At 56.4% G+C, this 20,663-nt stretch overlaps 1 protein-coding gene across 2 annotated transcripts in view; it reads right to left on the bottom strand.

Moving 5' to 3' along the window:
* The window catches only part of ADAMTS2 (ADAM metallopeptidase with thrombospondin type 1 motif 2), a 224,414-nt gene extending 210,269 nt beyond the window's left edge, over window positions 1-14,145 (bottom strand). Inside the window, exons 1-2 of one of the 2 annotated variants that reach the window (XM_035029399.1) lie at window positions 14,109-14,145; window positions 11,422-11,816 (exon numbers count right to left, since the gene is read on the bottom strand). In XM_035029399.1, the coding sequence (XP_034885290.1) occupies window positions 11,422-11,816; window positions 14,109-14,130 (417 nt within the window). In that variant the 5' untranslated portion in view covers window positions 14,131-14,145. Of the gene's footprint in view, window positions 1-11,421; window positions 11,817-12,848; window positions 13,116-14,108 lie in introns of those variants that run through there. The other variant, XM_035029398.1, reaches the window with a different exon arrangement.
* Between the last annotated feature and the right edge of the window lie 6,518 nt (window positions 14,146-20,663).

Genomic DNA, 20,663 nt, shown 5'->3' with positions numbered 1-20,663 from the left:
TGTGCACAAAGGCACAGAGACAACGGAGTGGGTAGCTTTGGCATCAGCGAGGAATGTCCTTGGAGGAAGGACTACAACTCCATGGTTGACCCAAGAGAGGAAGACACCCAGAAGTGAGGAAGGCAGTCACACGCTAAGTAAGCCAAGCAAGTGAGAAGGGAGGAATGGCCCACTGTCTGGAGCAACTAGGGGCAGGGCGGCTGGTGCCTACGCCTCTTAGGACTGTAGTTCAGGGGCCGTGGTGCGGTTTAATTGAGAGTGTCTGCTCTTACTTGGTGTGCCCTGTAACTGATGGTACCTTAGATCTGATGAAATGCATAAATGGCCAACATCTCCCAAACCCTAGGCCTGGGCTGAGTACTTGTTGCTGTGCACCCACCCTTCCAATGCCCAGCAAGTGTGGGTAGGTTCCTCCCCCCACTTTGCAAGCCAAGGAAAAGAGGTTTAGTGCATTTCAGTCCTCGTCCAGGCTGCCCAGCTATGCAGGGCTGTGACAAAGCAGCCTCCAGTCCACACCGAGTCCGTGCTCGTGTGGAACCTGCAGGGCAAGGTGGGGCAGCGCAGGGCCTGCCTAGCCCCTCCGCACTGCCTGGGCTTGGGTTCTGGATGTGGAGTTCCCTCTGCCTCCAAGCAGAAACTGTGTGCCCCACTCCACAGGCCTAGAGTAGACGTGCAAGGTAATTGAAATTCATGGATGAGCCCGAGGAGCCAGCTCCAGGCTCTGTAATAACTTCTCCATATTAATGGCAGCACCGCAGACCCGGTGGACAGTTGACATTTAATATGAAACATAAGCAGCAGAACAAGAGGCTCCTACCTGGGCCCTCCCAGTCCAGAGTGCCTGCCAGTGGGAGAGGAGGGGCCCAAGGTGGTGCCAAGACTTAGATGGCTAGGGTCTTCCTCTCCCCTCGGTACCTCTGCCCCCGTTCAGTCCCCTCCCCTGCAGGAAGCCCCTGCCAAGAACACACACGACCATGTATACACACTCACACTCCTCACTCAAATAGGCAGACATGTACACCTACAGACACACATGCACACTCCAATGCATAAAGTCACAGGCACAGACACACATTCACATGCAGGTACACATTCATGTCACACTCACACAGATATGCATGCACATGCACACACAAGCTCACCATTCTACATACACACACATTCCCGTGCAAAGGCGCACAAACATGCACACGTTCCCCCAGGCTGCCCAAGCAGGGGAGGGCAATGAGGATAATGAAGGATGTGTCTGCCTGCTAGGACAGGACCGAGGGTCCCGGGAAGGGCCCCACATGCATTTGCCCCTATGGATCTCAGAGACCAGAGTGGGGAGGCCCGGGCCACAGCTCAGGCCACCACACTGCAAAGCCAGCCTGGATGCTCGATGGGCACACCGGGTCACAGGAAGGGGTGAGGGGGTGTCCCTGTGGCTCAGGGCAGATGAGCTCCCCCATGACTGCTCACCGTGGCTGTGGCACTCTTGGTCCTCACAGCGGACCTAGGTGAGGATCTGGCCTTCCCCACCTCCCAGCTGACCCCTGGCAGCACTCCACACTCACCAAGTGCTAGGGGCACAAGGGGACAGGCAGCCACGGCCGGCCACGGGGCAGAAAGAGCCTGAAGCCTGCCAACACGGGAATGGGCGGCACGTTACACTCCACAGCCAGTGCCGGAAATGCACACGACCACGCAGTGGAGTCAGGGTAGGCGGTGGCAAGGTGACAAGGGACGGCTTGGGAAGAGCTGGCCTCCCTGGGCTCAGGCTCAGAGATCGGTGACCGACTGTGCTGGCCCTTCATGAGGGGCCGAGCTGGGCTCCACTCCGCCCTTCCCTAGAGGATTCCGTGCAAGGAGGCGACCCCACCCCAGGAGAGCCCACAGATCCAGTAACTCACCGAGCCTCAGTTTCCCCATCTGTGGAAGGAGCACCACAATGGCTAGTTCACAGGAGGACTGCAGGACTGGGTCATGCGGCAGCAGAGGGAGCGGGTGTACACACTGATTCTCTGACCTCCTTTTCTTGATGGGCAGCGAGGGCAGCGGGTCCCTCAGTCGGCAGAGGAGTGCGGCAGGCGGTGAGCCGCGACTCGGCCTTCCCGGGTGGTCCAGGCTCGCCGCGCTCTCCCTCCATTATTCCAGGCCACCCCTGGAGCATGGGACTCAGGCCAGAGCCAATCAGCGCACGGCATTCCTGGGCCACAGTGATTGGCTATGGGAAAGTCCCGTGACCTAACCCCAGCCAATCAGAGTGAAGCTCAAGACCGTGGCGGGAACCTTCAAAAAATAGCTTCGCTTTCCCATCAGGGGTGTGAGGGGTGTGGGGACAGCCGCAACCACTGGTCTCCCAGGGAACAGAGTCCCACACGGGAGGAAAACTGGACGAATGGGGTTCAAGGGGCACCACTCCACCCCTGAACTACCTACCGAATCCCATGAGTCCTCAGATGCCTTTTTATGTGGTAAAATCCACATAACGTAAAAATTACCATCTTAACCACTTTCAGTGTCGTTCAGTGCTATTAAATGCATTCCTAACGTTGTGCAACCATCACCAGAACTCTTGTTTTCTTGTAAAACTGAAACTCTGTAACCATGAACAATAACGCCCCATTCCCCTCTTCCCCCCCACCCCCACCCCCAGCCCCTGGCAACCACCTACTGGCTGGCTGTGATTTCAACGACTCTAGGTGGAAGACAGATGAGTCTGTGTTTCAGACCACTGATGCACCTACACCATTCTGAGGGCCCACCCCAAGGCAAATGGGGTGGTGGGGCAGGGTCACAGGCTGGTACTCTGCCCCCTTGAGCACAAACCTCTGACAAGTCAGCCTCCATCATGGCAGCCACAGGTCAGTGCACATCGCTACCCCGCCCAGGCAGGGAAGAGCCCCTAGAAAGTTCCTGCCCTCCACCAAATCAGTCCCAGTGAGAAGTGGTGGGGAGGCCAGCCAGAAGGTTGTGGACGTCCTGGAAGGGGGCATGGGGTGGCGGTGATGAAGTCATGGTGGGTTTTAGCAAGTTTCCCAGCCCCTGCCGGCAGGGAGCCCTGGCGCATCGAATGGTCCTGCTGCCAGCCCGCCTCCCAACACTTCCACACTTGCCTCTGGAGGCCCCGTCAGGGGACCTCAGGGCCCACACGGGGAATTCACACTGGACTTGTTTGCCCAAATGATATCAACACACTCAGATATACAGTTCCTCTGAAGAAACAATGGGGGGTTCAGCAGCAAGGGGCCCACACTCCCTGGCGGGCAACAATCTCTCAAGGGAGGTGGGGCGTGGGCTCGCCGGGGTCCCCACCTCTCCCTCCTCCAACCCTGTCCCCTCACTTGTGCCTGCTCCCCATCTGGCCCCTAAGGCACCTGGAGCTGCCCTGGAAGTTAACCCAGAAACGGTTAACTCCAGCTCCCAGTTTCCACTTTGACAAAATGAGGCCAATGGTGGGAGGATTTGCCCAGGGTTGCAAGAGCCCAGCCCAATGTCTCCTCACCCCCACCCAACCCTTCCCCATACAGGACCGGGGGAGAGGCGGTCTTCCCTCCCCTACTTGGTTTGATTTAGACCAGGGTTTTGAACTCAAGTTTCATGAACCCCAAAGTAGGGGCAGGAAAACTATAAAACCCATGTTGTGCACAAGTACTTTCCTATGGGTAAGGAGGCAAAGCTTTCAGCCATTCTCCAAGGGAGCCTTCCCCAGTGAGTGTGAGCATTCTGGGATTGGCAAGAGAGCAGATGAGAAGAGACAGGCCAGCCCTGGGCACTGGGGGACACAGGGTCTCGGGGGCAAGTCCCCAACCTTTTCCTATATAGGCTTTTGGCCCCCACTTCCTGGGAACTCTCATTTCACAGCTCCCGCTGAGCTCTGCCCAGCCAGAGCTGGGCCCTGCGGACATAGATGGGTACACGTTACCCATGGTACAAGTTACCAAGAAGCCCAGGGTGCAACCTGGCATAAGAATGCTTAGGATGGCTTCCTGAATGAAATGCCATTTAGCTGAGACCTACAGAGTGAGCCAGGTAAAGAGGAAGGGGTAAGAGTGGTCCAGGCCAGGGCACAGCCTATGCAAAGACTCTGAGCTGGGGGCATCCTGTGTTGGGGGGACTAAAAGCTCAGTGTGATGGGGCACAGGCATGAGGGGGACACAGTGACAGACGAAACTGGAGGCCATTGGTCGGGGTCATAGGTGACCTTGAATGCCAGGCGAGTGGGTTTGGATGTTTTTTTGGATTTGGGTTTTTTTTAAGGGCAATAAGAATCAACGAGAGATCTTAAGCAAAGGAGTGACATGATTTAATATATGGTTTATGAACATCAGTGTGGCTGCTGGGTGGAGAAAGAGTTGCTGGAGAGATCAATTAGCAGCAGCTGAGGATCACAGATGCAGAAGACAGGGCCTGGGGTCATGCATGGTGAAGAGATGGGAACGGGGATAAAGTCCAGAGATGTCTAGGATGGTGGCTGGCTAGATGTATGGGTCATGGAGAGGGAGGAGAGGGGTGATCCTGGGATTCTCACCCAAGAAAGGGTGGAGTCTGGAGGGGGGTAGAGACTGTATTCCATTTCAGAAGCATGGGGTCACCTAGGGAGGGAGCCCTGGAGGCAGCTGCGCAGGCAGGTCTGGAGCCCAGGAAGAGATCTGGACAAGGGGACCCGGAGTCCAGGTGGAGTGTGGTGTCAACTGTTTTCATCTGCCCAGCACATTCACCTTCCTCTTGCTTTTATATAAAACACCCATCCATTCCAGAGTTTGGGGATCTGGCCCTCACTTTCAACCCCAAAGGTGAGCAAGAGACTCAGGCCAGGCCTACATCACAACGATTGGTTTAAAGAGGGGCCTATAGGGGCGCCTGGGTGGCTCAGTCGCTAAGCGTCTGCCTTCGGCTCAGGTCATGATCCCGGGGTCAAGGGATCGAGCCCTGCGTCGGGCTCCCTGCTCTGTGGGAAGCCTGCTTCTCCCTCCCCCACTTCCCCTGCTTGTGTTCCCTCTCTCGCTGTGTCTCTCTGTGTCAAATAAATAAATAAAATCTTTAAAATAAATAAATAAATAAATAAATAAATAAATAAATAAATAGGGGCCTATAATCTAAGCAGGGCCCATCAGAGCCCCCTCCAGGATGCCAGCAGGAACCATCCAGAAAGGAGTGCTCTCCATTTCTGATTGCTACCATGGGAGGCAAGTTAAGCCAGGAGTTGCCAGTGACCCCCACATGGGGAAGGCCATGTTGAGACCAACACAGAGAGTGGCAGAGCTGAAAGGCAGAGAACATGTGCTGAAACAAGCCCTGAACCCCTGGATCCAGCCATGCCTGAACTCCTCAGGACCCCAAGGATAATTGGGCCCGTGACATCCCTTGTTTATTTCATTCACTGTAAGCCAGTTTTCTGTCACTTAAACTGAACGAGTCTTAAACAACGAGAAAAGTAATAAGCCGTGGAGGAGGCTGAGACTACCCTGGGCAGCAGTGAAGATTACCAACAGCAGGGGCCAAGCAGGAACCTCCGCTCTTCTGACATGAGGAGCCCCAAGACCCAGGGAACTTGGAATGTCCCACAGCCCCTCTTTGGTGTTCCTGAGATCCTCTCATTGCCCTCCAGGCAGTGCCAAGACAGGGTGGGAGGAAAGAAGACACAAGAGATGGCTGCAAGTCCTAGGCACCCTCGCCCCCAGCCCCACAGCCCGAGCCTGCCTCACCTGCCTGCCCGACTCCAGCACCCGAGCCAGCTGGAGCCCAATGTGTGGCCTCGAAAGCAGGAGTCTTGTGAGGAAAGATGAAACTCCTCTCAGTCCCTTGGCCAGCAAATTACTTCTCTCTGTAAACCTGAGTGATTCTTAATGTCTATAAAGACTGGACAGGGGCGCCTGGGTCCGACTGTTAATTTAATTAAATTAAATTAAGCGTCTGACTCTTAATTTCGGCTCAGGTCGTGATCTCAGCATCCTGGGATCAAGCCCCGTGTAGGCTCTGCACTCAGCGTGGAGTCTGCTTGGGATTCTCTCTCTCCCTCTCCCTCTGCCCCTCCCCAACCCCGCTCAAGCTCGCTCTCTCTCTCTCTCTCTAAAATAAATAAATAAATAAAATATTTTTTAAAAAAAAGACTGGATAGCGTAGGTGCCTCTCAGAGGAGCCCCAGCCCACAAGGCAGAAGCCCTTGGGCCTCTCTGAACCTCAGCCACACGATGGGGGCTCTGCCTCACAGAATCATGGGGGCTCACATTGAGCCCCCAGGGAAGGGTGGACACTGCCCTCCCCGTCAGAGCTCAGGATGGGACCAGAGCTCAGAGGCCAGACCCTTCCCACTGCCCAGCCCATGAAGACTTCCACCCACTGGCCCTGTCAGGCCCTATCAGGCCAGAGAGGTCCCCAGAGCTGCCCTGAGGTGGGAGGCAAGGGGAAGCTGGGTGCTTCGGCCCCACTGCCATTACCCAGCTGTGAAGACTCAGGCAACCTGCCAGGAGCTGCAGGCTGGAGCAGGTCAGCAGTGTGTCAGCAAGCCACTCAACCACCAGGCCTGCTCCCAGCTCCCACAAACAACAGACAACACCCCTGACTCAGAAGGTCTCCAGGAGTCAAAACAGGGAAGGTAAGAAATACTTTAAAGAAATGCATTTCTTCATTTTTATTTTTTTTGTTGGCATGCAAAAAACAGCAACAAAAACAAAAAACAAAAAAACAATAAAATGTAGTGAGCATGATCTTGGAATCAGGCAGACATGCATTCAAATACCAACTGCAAAGCTTGAAGCAAGCTCTCAGCATTTGGAGCCTCAGTTCATTCATCTGTAGAATGGGGACAATATCAGGCATAGGCCATAGGATGTTGTGAGGATTGAACAAGGCGATGCAGGCATAAGGCACTCAGCAGGGAGTCTGGCACATAGTAGGGGTAGCCAACTATGACTTACTGTTATTATTATTATACTGTTCTTACAACAGGCTCTCATTGGGTTATAAAAAAATAAGCTTTTATTTATTTATCTGACAGTGAGAGAGAGAGAGTGAGAGCATGAGTGGGGGGGGGCAGAGGTTGAGGGAGAAGCAGACTCCCCGCTGAGCAGGGAGCCCGATGCGGGGCTCAATCCCAGGACCCATGAGATCATGACCTGAGCCAAAGGCAGACGTTTAACCGCCTGAGCCACCCAGGCACCACCTCACTGGGTTTTTAATGAGCATATTTAAATAATATGAAATTAGCACACCAATCATGTGGCCTGGAAGGTACTAGGAAACTGCAATGTGACATGCAAGAATCCTCCATTAAGCCTAATTTTCTCAGGCATGCTGAAAAGACAAACCTTAACCTTTCCTTGTGAATATTATGAATAGCTTCTGTCTAATGGCTGTAAAAAAAAAAATCTGGAAACTCTGCATTTACCAGCCTCTCTGAGAAAAAAGTGCACAGCATGCCTTATGAAGCATGTCTTCATGTGGCATTTCTTGAGTCTGCACTTCTACCTGACTCCAGAAGAATCTACATCTTGGCAGGCTCAGAATCCCCATTTCATATTAACTGAGGGAACAGCACCTCTTCCACTCTCTGTTTCTGGGGCTCTGCAAATCCCATGTCCTGCTCCTCACAGAAGCACCAGCCCCAGGCTGGCCAGAGTGATAACCAGGTCTCAGCTGGAATTATTCAGAAAAAGATGTCAGCCAGCCACTGCTGGGGCCCCCAGACTCACCACAGAAGGACTGCACCTGATAACAAAACCAACACATAGGAAGACTGAGGCAGGAGATGGCAAAGTGTCCTAATGACCTAGTGGGAGCACCTGGATTCAGCCATGCCTGAAGACTTACCATTACCGGAACTAATAACATCCTGGTTTTTTGTTTAAAGTAATTTAAGCAGCCCGTAACTTGTAACTGAAAGGATCCTGACAAATATAATAAGTTTCCCCTCGATTAGGAGACTGCTGTCCACGGAAAACAAAACTACTACTACCTTCCTTTCTCTTTTTTTAAGATTTTATTTATTTATTTTGAGAGAGAGTGTGCGCGCATGAGCAGCTGGGACCCTGCTCCATGGGTTTCTCTACACATCTTCCAGGAAGACATGTTCTGCCAAGAAGGGGTTCCATGGTCCCATCTGTGTGGGAAACGATGGATTACTCAGATTACCAGACATGTCTTTATTACGGAACTTCTGAGATCCCAATGGGCCCCCTGAATCTCCCAAGCTGAATGCAGGGTACAGAGTCTCCCACACTGGTTGTCCACTGAAACCCATTTGCAAGGAGCAACTTGTGGTGGAATGTGTAGAACTCTTGCAGAAATGGGGCTGTTGAGCCTTGCTTCTCAAAGGGCAGCCTGAGGTCCAGGAGCATTGGCCAGGGAGCTTATTAGAAATGCAGAACTTGGGGCTCCTGGGTGGCTCTGTCGGTTAAGCATCCAACTCTTGATTTTGGCTCAGGTCATGATCTTAGGGTCTTGAGATCAAGCCCCAAGTTGGGCTCCGCACTGGGTGTGGAGCCTGCTTAAGAGTCTCTCTCTTTCTCCCTCTGCCCCTCCCTGCCCCCATTCATGCTCTCTCTCTGAAAGAAAGAAAGAAAGAATGAACTTTAGGCCCCACCCCAGATGTGCTGAATCAGAACTTGCATTTTAACAAGACCCCTGGGGATCTGCATGCACACCATAGCCTGACATACCTGCTTCGGTGTGTTTTGCTATCTACAAAGGAAGAGCAAACGCTGCAGAGGCAGGGGGCCTGTGTGGCATGGTGGTTAAGAGCCTAGGTTGCTAGAAGAATGAGATGCATTTATCCACATAAGGCCTATTGGGAGGAGTGCACAGGTATTGCCCCGCTCAGTACCTTCTACCTGCCCCGACTTGGGAGCCCTGTGGCACAAGAGGCTGGAGAGAACCAGGCTAGATTCCTGACAGCATGGGCTATGTGGTCTTGGGCAAGTCACTCAACCTCCTAGAGCCTCATCTGAGCATCTGCAAACCAGGGATGAGGATCCTTCCCCTGCAGGATAGCTGTGGGGACCAGGACTTTGCGTTATGCATAGAACCCCAGGCCTATTGGTGATACACAGAGAGATTCAAAAGGTTAAGGAATTAATTAGTATAAAATGAGAAGAGACACACCAAAACAAAAAAGGAAGGAAGGAAGGAAGGAAGGAAGGAAGGAAGGAAGGAAGGAAGGAAGGAAGGAAGGAAGGAAGGGAGAGAAAGAAAGAAAGAAAGAAAGAAAGAAAGAAAGAAAGAAAGAAAGAAAGAAAGAAAGAAAGAAGAAAGAAAGAAAGAAAGAAAGAAAGAAAGAAAGAAAGAAAGAAAGAAGGAAGGAAGGAAGGAAAGAAAAAGGAAGGAAGGAAGGAAGGAAGAAAGAAAGAAAGAAAGAAAGAAAGAAAGAAAGAAAGATGGGAGGAAGGAAGGGAAAGAAAGAAAGAAAGAAAGAGAAAGAAAGAAAAAGAAAGATGGAAGGAAGGAAGGAAGAAAGAAAGAGAAATAAAGATGGAAGGAAGGAAGAAGGAAGGAAGGAAGAGGGAGGAACAGTAAAGAACTAATATGGATGCCCCATTATCTCCAGGCCATTTTTTGACAGCATTCAAGGCCCCTCAGGCAAGCCCCAGCCTGTCTTCCAACGCCCATCTTCCTTCCAGTTGCCTTGCCCCTGGGCAGATGTGAGGCCAGTCCTTGTGACATCTCACCATGCCTGTCCTGACCCGGCTAACGCATACCTAGGACCTGAGCACATGTTCTTCCCTCTGCTAAGATTGCCAACCTCTGCCTTTGCCGGCTGCCAACTCATCCTCCAAATAGCCCCCAGGAGCCCGCGGTCAAAGCCCTGGCCAGAGTCGCCCCACAGCCCATCAGCGGCCCCGAGCCCCAGGTGGGCACGGGGCCAGCCACACCTCCGACCAGCACAGGGGACAGACGGCACTGGGAGGTTCTGGCTAAACAAACGAATCTACAAGTGACAGAGACAAAGCCTCCCAGAAATGCTCTCCATGAGAAATTTCTCAGTACACAGAAGCTGGCCCACCTACAGACTGCATCCGAGTCAGCTCCCCCAACTCCTGGAGTCCCCAGCACCGATTTCGTTTTATTTAGGAAATTCACCTGCAGCATCAAATGAGATACACTCTGAGGCCCCGGACGGCCTCAGAGACAACAGACATATAAAGGGCTGCACCATGATAACCCAACTCCCCCAAGGACATTTATAGTCGTTTGCAACACGCCCGGGTTCTAACTAAATCCAGCCAAAGGCCGTGATTTTCCGAAGCAACAAGTGACATTTCCTGTGTCTCCATAAAAAGAACACCAGCGGTCGCGGGGCTCTGGTGTAATTGCAGGCAGCGGCAGGAAAAGCCTGAGGACCGGGGGCTCGGGGCCCAGCAGGGCTGGGAGAGCAGCCGCTCGCTCAGCACAGCAGTGCCCTGAGCCACAATTAGAGCAGAACCCACGGTGGGCGGGCTTCCGATGTCTGGCCAGCCACGGCCAGCCTGACCACCGCACCCCCAATCCAAAATAGAAAACTGCCATGGTTTCTGCCACGTGCCAGGCCCCGGGGCAGCCAGACAGAGAGCACCGCCAAAGTCAGCCGCCTCCCCGAGCATCGATCCAGGCTTCTTCTGAGGCCCCCTCATGCCAAGCCGTGGTCCCCACGGGCACCTGAAACAGGAAAACGTCCCAGGACTCCAGTCACGCTGGGTGGCCCAAGCAATCCCAGGAGGGAACTCGGCCTCTCTCCTTGTCCTTCAGAGGCTGCCCGTGGGCACCAGAGCCTGCATTTCCAAACTCTCCCCTTGGCTCAAAATAGAGAGAGAAAACCGACTTTTCAAATTACCAGCTGGAGTTCAACAGGAAACCACAGCATAAAAATCAGTGGTGCCCGGTCAGCCAGGGGGCAGAGGGATAACTGGGCATTTCAGCACCACTGCCTGCCTGCTCCCTGTGCCGGCACCACCTGCACTCACAGAAACAAGAAGACGGACTGCCAGCAGACGTGTCCCCTCGCACACATATCACACACGCTAAGATGCACATGGACACACACTCAACAGATACCCGGACACCCGAAGGAGCGGAGACCCACAGATACATACATGCACGAGACACACAATGGCATTCACCTATTCGCCCAGGGTACCCAGATACGAGCACACGCCAACATTCCAAAACACACGTGCACACACTCGCGGAGATGGACACACAGCTGGTTACAATAGGAAGACCTGTGCCCCGCAGGCGGAAGGGAGACCGCACTCCGGAGACCCTGACCCACTGCATAAATCACCCCTCTCGGACCCATCAAGGGGTTGGTCTTCGTGCCAACCCCTTCCTTCGGTGCCCGGTGCTCCCTACACACAGGGGTGCATTGGAGATCCTCCGTGCAGGCCTTGGGAGTCACGGACAGCCAGCGTCCAAATCCCAGGCAAGGGCAGTGGACAGAAAGGAGCAAGAGAAGTGAGTACTCACCAGCCCGTCGCAGTTGCTGAGCGCCACGGAGGAGGCTTCAGCCAGGCCCGCCACGTCTCCGACGTAGAGGCAGGTCCCGAGCAGGGGCTCCACGCGGGTGGCGCCCGACTCGCTTTGCCATTCCACCGTGGCGCCGGGCGCCACGAGGCGGGCGTTGGGCCGCAGCCGCAGGTGCAGGTCTCGGCCGAAGACCGTGACATTGTAGAAGAGGCGGCGGCCGGGGTCCTCCTCGTCGTCTCCAGGTAAGCCCGGGGTCTGGATAGGGGCGGCCCTGCGGGCCCGAACCCCCGCCTGGGCCGACGCCGCCGACACCACGTGGGACACCAAGCGGCCCTGGGCGTCAGTGCGCACCGGCACCGCCAGGATGCGCTCCGCTCCGTGCCCCAGGGGCCCGCCTGCAACGGGAAGGGGCGTTAGACCCGCCAAGACCTCGGAGCCCCAGAGCCCCGCCGCCAAGCCCCGCAGTCCCCCAGGCTACCCCACCACCACCACCACCACCACTGAGAAGGGAAGGGTATTCTGCCAGGCAACCCCCAGAAACGAGCCTGCACCTCCCCGGCCTTCTTCCGACTGGGAAGGGGCGTTAACCGGGCCACCACTCCGGAACCCCGCCGCCCCCAAGCAGTCCCCCTCTGGGACCCTGCCAGCCCAGCGCTCTGCCCCCTGCCCCGTTCCGGGTTGGGGCTCCGCGAGCTCCTCACAGTTCCCATGGGGACGGCCCCAGCAGAGCCGCCCCCCGCCCCTTGAACCTACCGTCCTTGGCAGGACGTGGGGCTGCTCCGAAACCATTGACGGTTGGCCCCTTACCCGTGCGCCTCGCCTCTACCCCTCCGCTGCCCCCGCCGCCCCGGCGCCCGGGCGGCTCGCCTCCCGAGCGGCGTGGACTCGGCTCCCCCGGGCACGCGCGGCCTGTCCTCCGTGTCCAGCTCTCGGCTGGACCGATGCCGGGCCCCCTCCCTGCGCGCCCGAGGGCAGGGAGGGTGCAGCAGGGTCCCTCGGATGCTCAGGGATTCCCTCCGGGGCGCCCCATCAGTCCTCAGGGCCCTCGGCGGCGCGCTCAGCACCCGGCTCCTCCCGAGCGTCCCCGGACGCGAGCCCCGGCGCCGCCTCGCCCTGGCTCCCCAGGACCCGCTGGGGCTAGCGCTGCGCTCTCGGCCGCGGGGCTTTCCCGGCCCTCCACCTCCTTGCTCCGCGTCCCGGGAGCCGCGAACGCTGCGAGGCTCCCCCCGGCCGGAGGCGCTCCGGTGCGCCGCGGGGCGCCCCCTGCGCGACCAACCCGGCCCCGAAGTTGGCCAACTTGGCCCCGGGCGGGGCGCGCGGAGTTTGCCCAAGTCGGGCTGGACGACGCCTGGGAGGGGGCGGCGGGGCACGCGCGGCGGGGCCCGGCCGCCCGGGGTCGCGGGGCGTGGGGGCCCGGCCGCACCTACCCGGGGGGGCGGCGGCGGCGGCGGCGAGCCGGGCGTCCGCGGGCGGCGGCGGCAGCAGGAGCGGCGGCAGCAGCAGCAGCAGCGGCGGCAGCAGCAGCGCGGGGCAGAGCAGGCGGCGAGCGGCTCCCGCCGGCGGATCCATGGCAGCCGGACCGCAGCCGGGGCCCCGCACTCGCTGCCGGCGCGAAAGTTCCCCGCGCGCCGCCCAGCCCACATCTGGGGGCAGCTGGAGCCGCCCGCAGCTGCAGCACCGCAGGGCGCGGGGCGGAGGAGGCGAGGCGCGGAGGGGAGGGCGGGGGAGCGCGGAGGGGAGGCGGGGAGAGGGAAGGAGCGAGCGAGCGAGGGAGGCGGGAGGGAGGAGAAGGCGAGCGAGGGGGAGGGCGGGGACGGCGGGCGCCTCAGCCTGCGGTGACCCGGCGCTTCTTGGCGCGGCCGCCGCCGCCGCCGCCGCCGCCGCCCGCTCCCCTCCTCGCGCCGCCGCCGCCGCCGCGGTTCCCGGCTCGCAGCGAAGCGGAGACACCCCGAGGCGGCGGCAGAGTAGCCCCGCGGGTCGGGCCGGGGGAGCCCCGCCGCCGGCCACCATCGGGCGCGCCCCGCGCCCTGGCGGCGCGCAACCTCGGAGGAGCGGCGCCCGCCTGAGCATCCCCACCCAGAGAGTCCGTGGGGCGCCTGGGTCCCACCCGTCAGCCTCGGGCGCAAAGACCTGCCTCGCCCTCTCTGGGCGCCCTGGGGCAGGACAGGGTGCAGGAACGGGACCGGCTTGGGGAGGCCTGAGATGGAAACTCCAGACGCTTTTAGAGGAGGGTACATGCACCGCAGGGACTATCCCAAATACCAACTTTTACCCTTACAGAGAGATGCAAGGTTCCTTCGTCCCCAACTGCTCTCTGCCTGAAGTTCCTGGCCCCCTCCAACTGCCTCCCCATCCCTCTATTGCAGCCTCTGAATACAACCTCCTCCACCCAGACGTGGGCCCTCGCTCCCAGAGCTCAGTCAGGTTGCTGCCCTCACCTGCCCTGCATCCGGAGCCTCCTGGCCTTTGCACTCCCAGGCCTGCCTAAAATAGCCTCTCTGCGCTCCACCCACCTTTTCCGACTCAGCATCCAAGGCATCCCTCTCCATACTGTAGCAAGTTTGCTGTCAAAGCCCATCCACAGATGGAACCCCTCCTCTCCAGCACAGCCTTCCCACTGCCTAGAGTCACAGTCCTCCCACGCCTGCTGTCCCCTGGCACAGTGACCTTCCCTCCCCAGGTCCCACCTGGAAACCCCCTCCTAGGCATGTGTCTGTCCGGAACATCTCTGCTGCGTGTTCTCAGGCTTCCTTGGATGGTGGACACCTTGTCCTTTTGGATTTTCTCATTCGCTCTGCCTCAGGCCTGTGTGGCCAAGGGCTTTGGGGTTGGCCTTGGTCAGGCAGGGTCTGATGACTCAGGCCCCTCCCTGCCGGCCAGGAGAGCCCAGTCTTATGGGGAAACACATGACTTGCACAACTTGCTGTAGCTGTGATTTCGCATCCCCGGTTCCGTCATCTTCAGAACCTGGATGTGAGGGCTCTCAGCTTGATGGCCATCTTCACCTGGAATGTTCCCTCTGTATCACCTGAGAGTGCCCGAGACAGGATCCAGCCCCCAGGCCTAGCGAACGCTTCTTGTCAATGCTAAAAATAGTGAAATTTCACATAAGAATTTAGATTTCGGATTTTTCTTGAGAAATTGGAAAGCGTGGCCACACGGGGCCTGCATCTCTGCTTATCCACCATGAAATGGGGCACATGCCCTGCAGTTCTCTATAGGTCTTCCCTCCCCACCCCCAAGCAGGTGTTCACTTTCGTGACCTCCGATGACATACCTGGTTCCAGAGACAGTGGATGGTGGTCAGCATATGGGAAGAGAGATGACTTCAGAGCCAGGCATCCCGGAGGACTTCCTGTAAGAAGTGGCATGGTTGAATCCTGAAGGGTGCACAAGCCAGGTAGCCCAGAGCTGGGTCTAGCGAGGTGCTGCCTTGTAACCCGTGACACTCCGTCACTCATTCCTCCTGTGGTGGCCCATGTTTTCATCCTCCTCAAAAGATGAATAAGACCTAACCAGCAGCCTTGCCTACCTCAAGGGTCGTGTTCTACCTCACTCGCTTCCCTGCCGGCTTTATGATCATTACCGTGATGCTCCTACCGCCACAGCTGTTCTTTGCACAGTACTTAATCACGGCCTTACGTTTTTACAGGATACTTTAAATCACCACCGTAAATGGAAAGGTCAACATCTCACCATAATGCAAAGATAACTGCCAAAAATAAATAAAATGAAAACAACAACAACAAAAATGTTGTCATAGTCTAGATACTACTGCCTGCAAAGAGGCGCTGAGGCCGAGGCTGATTCGCAAGTGTTGGGAAAGTGTGAGGCAGACTAACAGAAGCAGAGACCTTTCCTTTGATGTAAGCAGAAGGAGGAGAGCAGAACTGGGAAGGGACGGCTCTCTGCGAATTTTCAGACGGGGCCACGTAACTAAATTATCTTGCACACTCTGACATTCCAGCTCTAGGATACTTTTTGGAAAGAGGGTTTGTCTCCTTGACACTCCAGAATAAGCCCTGGCAGCTTGCTTCCTGCATCATCCCTGACCTCCAGGGGCTCCCCCCAGGCATGAGTGGGAGGCAGATCACGACCCTTGACACGCCCAGCCTTGAATCCCCACCGTGAGAACCCACAAGGCCAAGCAGAGAGTATCAGGCACTCATGCATTGCAATTCATGTAGGGGGCCCTTGTTGACTTGTCCCAGCTCCCTGATCACCTCTCCTCAGCTCAAAAAAAGAAAAAAGGGGGGGGGGCACCTCCTACATCTTCAAATTTCCATGGTTTCAGATCTCTCCTCTTCCTCTTCTGGAAAACACTGGCCTACCCCTGGTGCTTGCCTCTCCCTCTGGTCCTCTCCTCCTTCAGGTGAGAAGTGGGACAAAGAAATCCTCCTGGTTCTTTGCTCAAGTATTCGGTCCAGATCGCAAAGGCACAAACTAAGGACCACAGGGTCAACTCAACTACAACACTTGATTAGCATGTGTCACGTGGGTCCGCTTTTAGTTGGACATGAATATCTTAGATCTGGCTTGCTTGACAGTGTCCCCACCACTCCCACAGTCCTACACGTCCTCATGGCTCACGATTGTTACCAGCCTAGTCCCTGAAGGTCTGGGGTTGCAACCATGATCTAGAGCTGCCCCATGTTGTGGGAGAAGGATGAAGACAGTTCAGGGTGATGTCAGGCCCTCCAACCCTTAAAATCCTCCCAAGGATGTGAGGTACAGAAAGAGAGGAGGACCTTTCCTGGTCACCTCGGGTGTCACAAATCCCTGCCCGTGTCTCGGGGCAGGGACTTTAAGAAAGGAGAATGTCTTCCTCTCTGCCTGGCCCAGCTCTGGACGAGAGGGGGTGCCCTGCCTTGTTCTGAAGACTTGGGGGCAGGGTCTGGGCTCTACCCTCGAGATTCCAGGCCATACAGACTTCATCAGAGCCGTTCCTGTCCCCTGGTGGCCACAGAGAAACCAAAAAATTGTTCTGCCCTTTGACGAGGTCACCGTCCTTGGCAGGCCCTCCCCGCTCTGCGGGCAACAAGCAGATGGAGGTAATGAGGAGATGGAGGTTTCACTGTCCTTCCTCCCAAAGAGCAAGCTCCCAGGGGGTGGGGGGAGGGACCTAGACTCTTCCAGTCTCCAGGGACCCGTATGCAGCATATAACAAGCCATGAGGTCTCCGTGACCTTGTCAGGGACCTCTGAAGACAGCTGCTCTGTCCCCCTCTGCTGTTGGCAACCGGCGGATGCAGGGGCCCTGTCTGATGCACCAGCAGAGTTCTGGCCAGGAGCGGCCTGGGTAAGCAATCTGTCAGGGGAATGCTGATGGAACAGAACGTGAAGGCCGGGTGGCCTTTGGGGAGTGTGCTTCTTAATTTCTCGAGCATGCACACACACGCGCGCACGCACGCACCCCGACAGAGAGCTGTGTCAGGCAAAAGAGGAAACAAGGACAGCAGTGTTTTTCATTGTCACGTCCCACCCAGAGGTGTTCCACCACCGCTGGGATCCGTTCTGCCTGGAAGGGAAAGACAAAGTGCTTACAACGTGAAGGCTTGGGGATCCAGGCTCAATCAACACTTCTAAATGGAGACACAGCTGGAGGCTCAGACTCAATCTAAGCAGTAATGACCCGGGGAAAAATAAAAGCTCGGTGCTTCCTTGTGACTGCCTACTCTCACGTATGCTCCACCCGGCAGAGAGGCAGCGAGGCCCAAGAATTTCCAAGGCAGTGTCTGGGTGGGGCAGCTGTGATGTCCTAGGCCCACTTGGATCAGGGTCTAGACCGTCTGGTCCAGCTCTCCCATCTGAGAAAGGCCTCTGGGTCCCTTAAGATCCCCCGAAGGAAATGTTGATCTCATGTATCAGGAGGGCTGCAGGTAGGGTGGCTCCAGACGCCACCTGCCACCTGGGTATCACCTTTGCTCCTGACCGCATAGAAGGATGGCCAAACCACACGCAGGTGTCCTGCCCTCTCCCAGAAGGGCCGGCTAACTCTCCTCTGGTCTGTGGGCCAAGGCTGGGTCACATGCCCGTTGCTGAACCAGCTGCTGACAAGGGGCAGAGGCTATTCCTAGGACAAGCCTGAATCAGCCGTCTGGGGCAGAATGCCTGTTAGAGGTCAGCCCCGATGCCCACCCCCACCCCCGCCCCCACACCTCGCTTGCCTTTATTTCCAAATGAGAGCAGAGTGCAGTCCCACGCTCACCCCAGCCTGCTGAAAGAAGACATTCTTCATGAGACTTTATGTCCCATTCCCAGACGACACCCTCTGTAGAGCATAGAGAATTAATGTCTTTACGTATAAATCCTGTCCATAACTTGTGAAAGGCACAGTCCCATCACGGGGTTTTCTGTTCCAATGCTTTGTGAGCCTAACTGGGCACTTCCTCCCTTACAATCCAGGGAATGTCAGCCAGTGACCCTGGCCGATTGCTGGACCCCACGGCTTACAGGTCACACTCCCCTTGTGTCAAATTTCTTCTATCCTGTTTGCCCGACCCTGCCCTGATCCCAGCATCTAGAGTGTGGGCATGAAAAGGGCCAAAGCTTCCGGCTGGGGCTGGCAGTGGGGCTAACCATGGGATCCTAAGTCCGAGAACCCCGTGGAAGGAAATTCTGGATGCAGGGATGCAGGTTTTGGCCATCACTGAAGCCAATGCAGACTCCCTGGGGACCCCTCTGCTCCTCCAGAAGGTCCAAGGAGGCCTCACTGCCACCCAAGGCCCCATCCCTAGTAGGAAGGTCCTGATGGATGCCACCCCGCCTCCACATACATGGCCCCTCCTCAGCTATGTCTCCAGCCCCTTCCCTCCAGGGTAGTCTCACTCTTTCCTGCGGGTTTAAGAGCGGGCACACCAACCACCCCAGCCAGGTCCATTCTGCACTGTTAATGCGATAACCCCTAGCATCTCCATCAGCGTGTCTCAGATCCCCAGCTACTCACAGCCCCATCTCAACCCCATCCCCGCCCCTGCTTTGGTCCTCCTTGGCTCACAACTGGCATCTCCACTCCCACCGGGGCCCTGGGGGCATCCCTGTCTCCTCAACTGTAGGGCTGGGATCACACACCTCACCCCCCTGCCAGGATCGCGCAGAGCTTGGATCGACAATGAGGCTGAAGAGTTCCTTTGGAATAATGAGGCAGACCTCCTAATTAGAGAGCTCCCTTCCCCACCCTATCACTATTGCTGCCTGGGCATCACGGCTCACCAGCATCGATGATTTCAACTACTCAAGGTAGCCCTGAGCCCCGGGGCTTGGACTCTATCAGCCCCTTTCCAGGCTTGTGACCTCAGGAAATTTACGTAACCTCCCCATGCCTCAGTTTCTTAAACTGATCCATAGCAGAGCGGGCCCTCCATATCTTAGCTGGTATTGCTTTCTATCCCTCCCTCTACCTGGCTGAACACATAGTATGGTATTGGGCTCTAGACACCAAATCGTGCTCACGGGAAACTTTCCAGCGTACTCTGACCATATGCTTTTTTCACGGCATCGCTGACTTGAGAACAAAATCCTGGCTCTATGGCAAGACATGGGTGGCTGGGATGCCAGGGTGTCTTTTGGCCTAACAAACAACCCTGCCAAAGGCTTGCAAGGAAATCCTATGATTGACAAAACACAGCCTGGCACGTAGTAGGTGCTCAGTAAACATTTGCAGAATGCATCAACAAAATAAGTTCCAAAGGTCGACACTATGAAGAAAATAAAAAGAAGCACGTGATATAAAACGCATGGGACAAGGAAGGGGAAGGTGGGGGAAGGTTTTAGCTAACAGCTGATCAGAGAGGAGTTACGGGGAATGGGCAGTCTAAGCAATGAGCGTCTGAAGCAGGGAGACCAGCACATGCAAAGGCCCTGAGGCAGGAAGGAGCTTTCTCTGCTCCAGGGAAAGAAAAGCAGCAAAGCCCAGGGTGGTAAAAGAAGGAAGAGAAGGAGGGAGGAAGTGAAAAAGGGAACATGAGGGGATGAGAAATGAGGCAGAGCCTTGCAGGTCTCAGGTAGGAGGTTGCATTTTGTTCTAAGTGGACAATTTTTTTCCCCCCAGGAACTGGGAGCCCTCACCAGGACAGTGGGCAGGGGCTTCCCAGCCCCCTTCTCAGGAGAAGGAGCACACATGTCCAAGCCCCCGACTATCCCCATCTGCCCTGGTCAGAGATGACTAGCCGGACTGGGCGCCATGGTTTTCTCTTCCCGCTGGAGTGGACAGATGTCGACACAGGGGTCCGTGTGGCACCGGGGCTATTCTGCTGGTGAGTTAGCAAAGCTCTGAGGTAAACTGTCTCCCTTGATCATCATTGACATCCTATTCCCACGTTCAGATGAAGAAGCCAAAGCTCCGGGATGGTAGTCCCCAGCGGAAGGGAGCTGGTGGGACCCCACGGACCCCCACCAGACTCTGAGCGCTCACTTCCCACAAGGGTGCTCTTCCGAGCCCCCTGGCCTCCTGGAGTTTGGACTCGAGCACCCTTCCTACAAATCTCGCTCTTTGTCTCAAGTAGCCATCTTTAGCTGTGGCTTATAAACTCAAGAGGCCTACGGTGTGATGCATACGGGGCTGCTCACTGGTAGCCAACAGAGTTTTGTGTTTTAATTTTAATTTGCTAAGATTTTTAAAAATCAAAAGATTTCCCATGAAAAAGGTGTCTATGGCTTCTCGTAGGCGGCGGGGAAGGGGGGAGCATGTCAGGCCACGGGGCAGTCACAAGCCGGAGCAGAGTGGAGCACAGCCTTCAGACGCTTTCCCCACCCCTACTGTCCCACCTCTGTGGCCTTCAGGTGGGGAGAGTGCCCCCCTCCCCGGGACGAGTGAGGCTGTGGCCGCCCAGGGAGGAGAGGCCAGCTCTCCAGCACAGCCAGGCTCTCCATCCCGATCGCTCCCCTGCTCCTCCACCATCTCACAGTGGGGCCTCCACAACAGCCTCCGATTCCTGGAACTTTCCAAGACGCTCCTTTTCCTGGTCCCCCATGGTACCAGGGGCCCCCTTGCTGCTCTCCCAGAGACCGCCCCGCCCACTGCTGAGGATGCGGGGCTCTCCAGCTGGGAGTCTGAAAGCAGAGGCTGCCGGGAGGGGAGGGGTGTGGGGGGGAATGTGGGCGTGAAGGGGTGGGGTGTTGCCACAGGAGGACTGCCATTTCTGGGGGCTTGCCAACAAGTTTATGTGAGTGGAAAGCAGGAAGCGAGTTCAGGGCACCTGACAGGCCACTGTCCCAGAAGCTGGGAGGCAAGAGCGTTCGCTT

Source organism: Mirounga leonina, unplaced genomic scaffold (genome assembly GCF_011800145.1).
Source record: "Mirounga leonina isolate KUSES-001 unplaced genomic scaffold, KU_Mleo_1.0 Mir_239, whole genome shotgun sequence".
NCBI classification, from domain to species: Eukaryota; Metazoa; Chordata; class Mammalia; order Carnivora; family Phocidae; genus Mirounga; species Mirounga leonina.
Note: the sequence above shows the minus strand (reverse complement) of the source record. Positions and strands in the feature narration are given on the sequence as shown.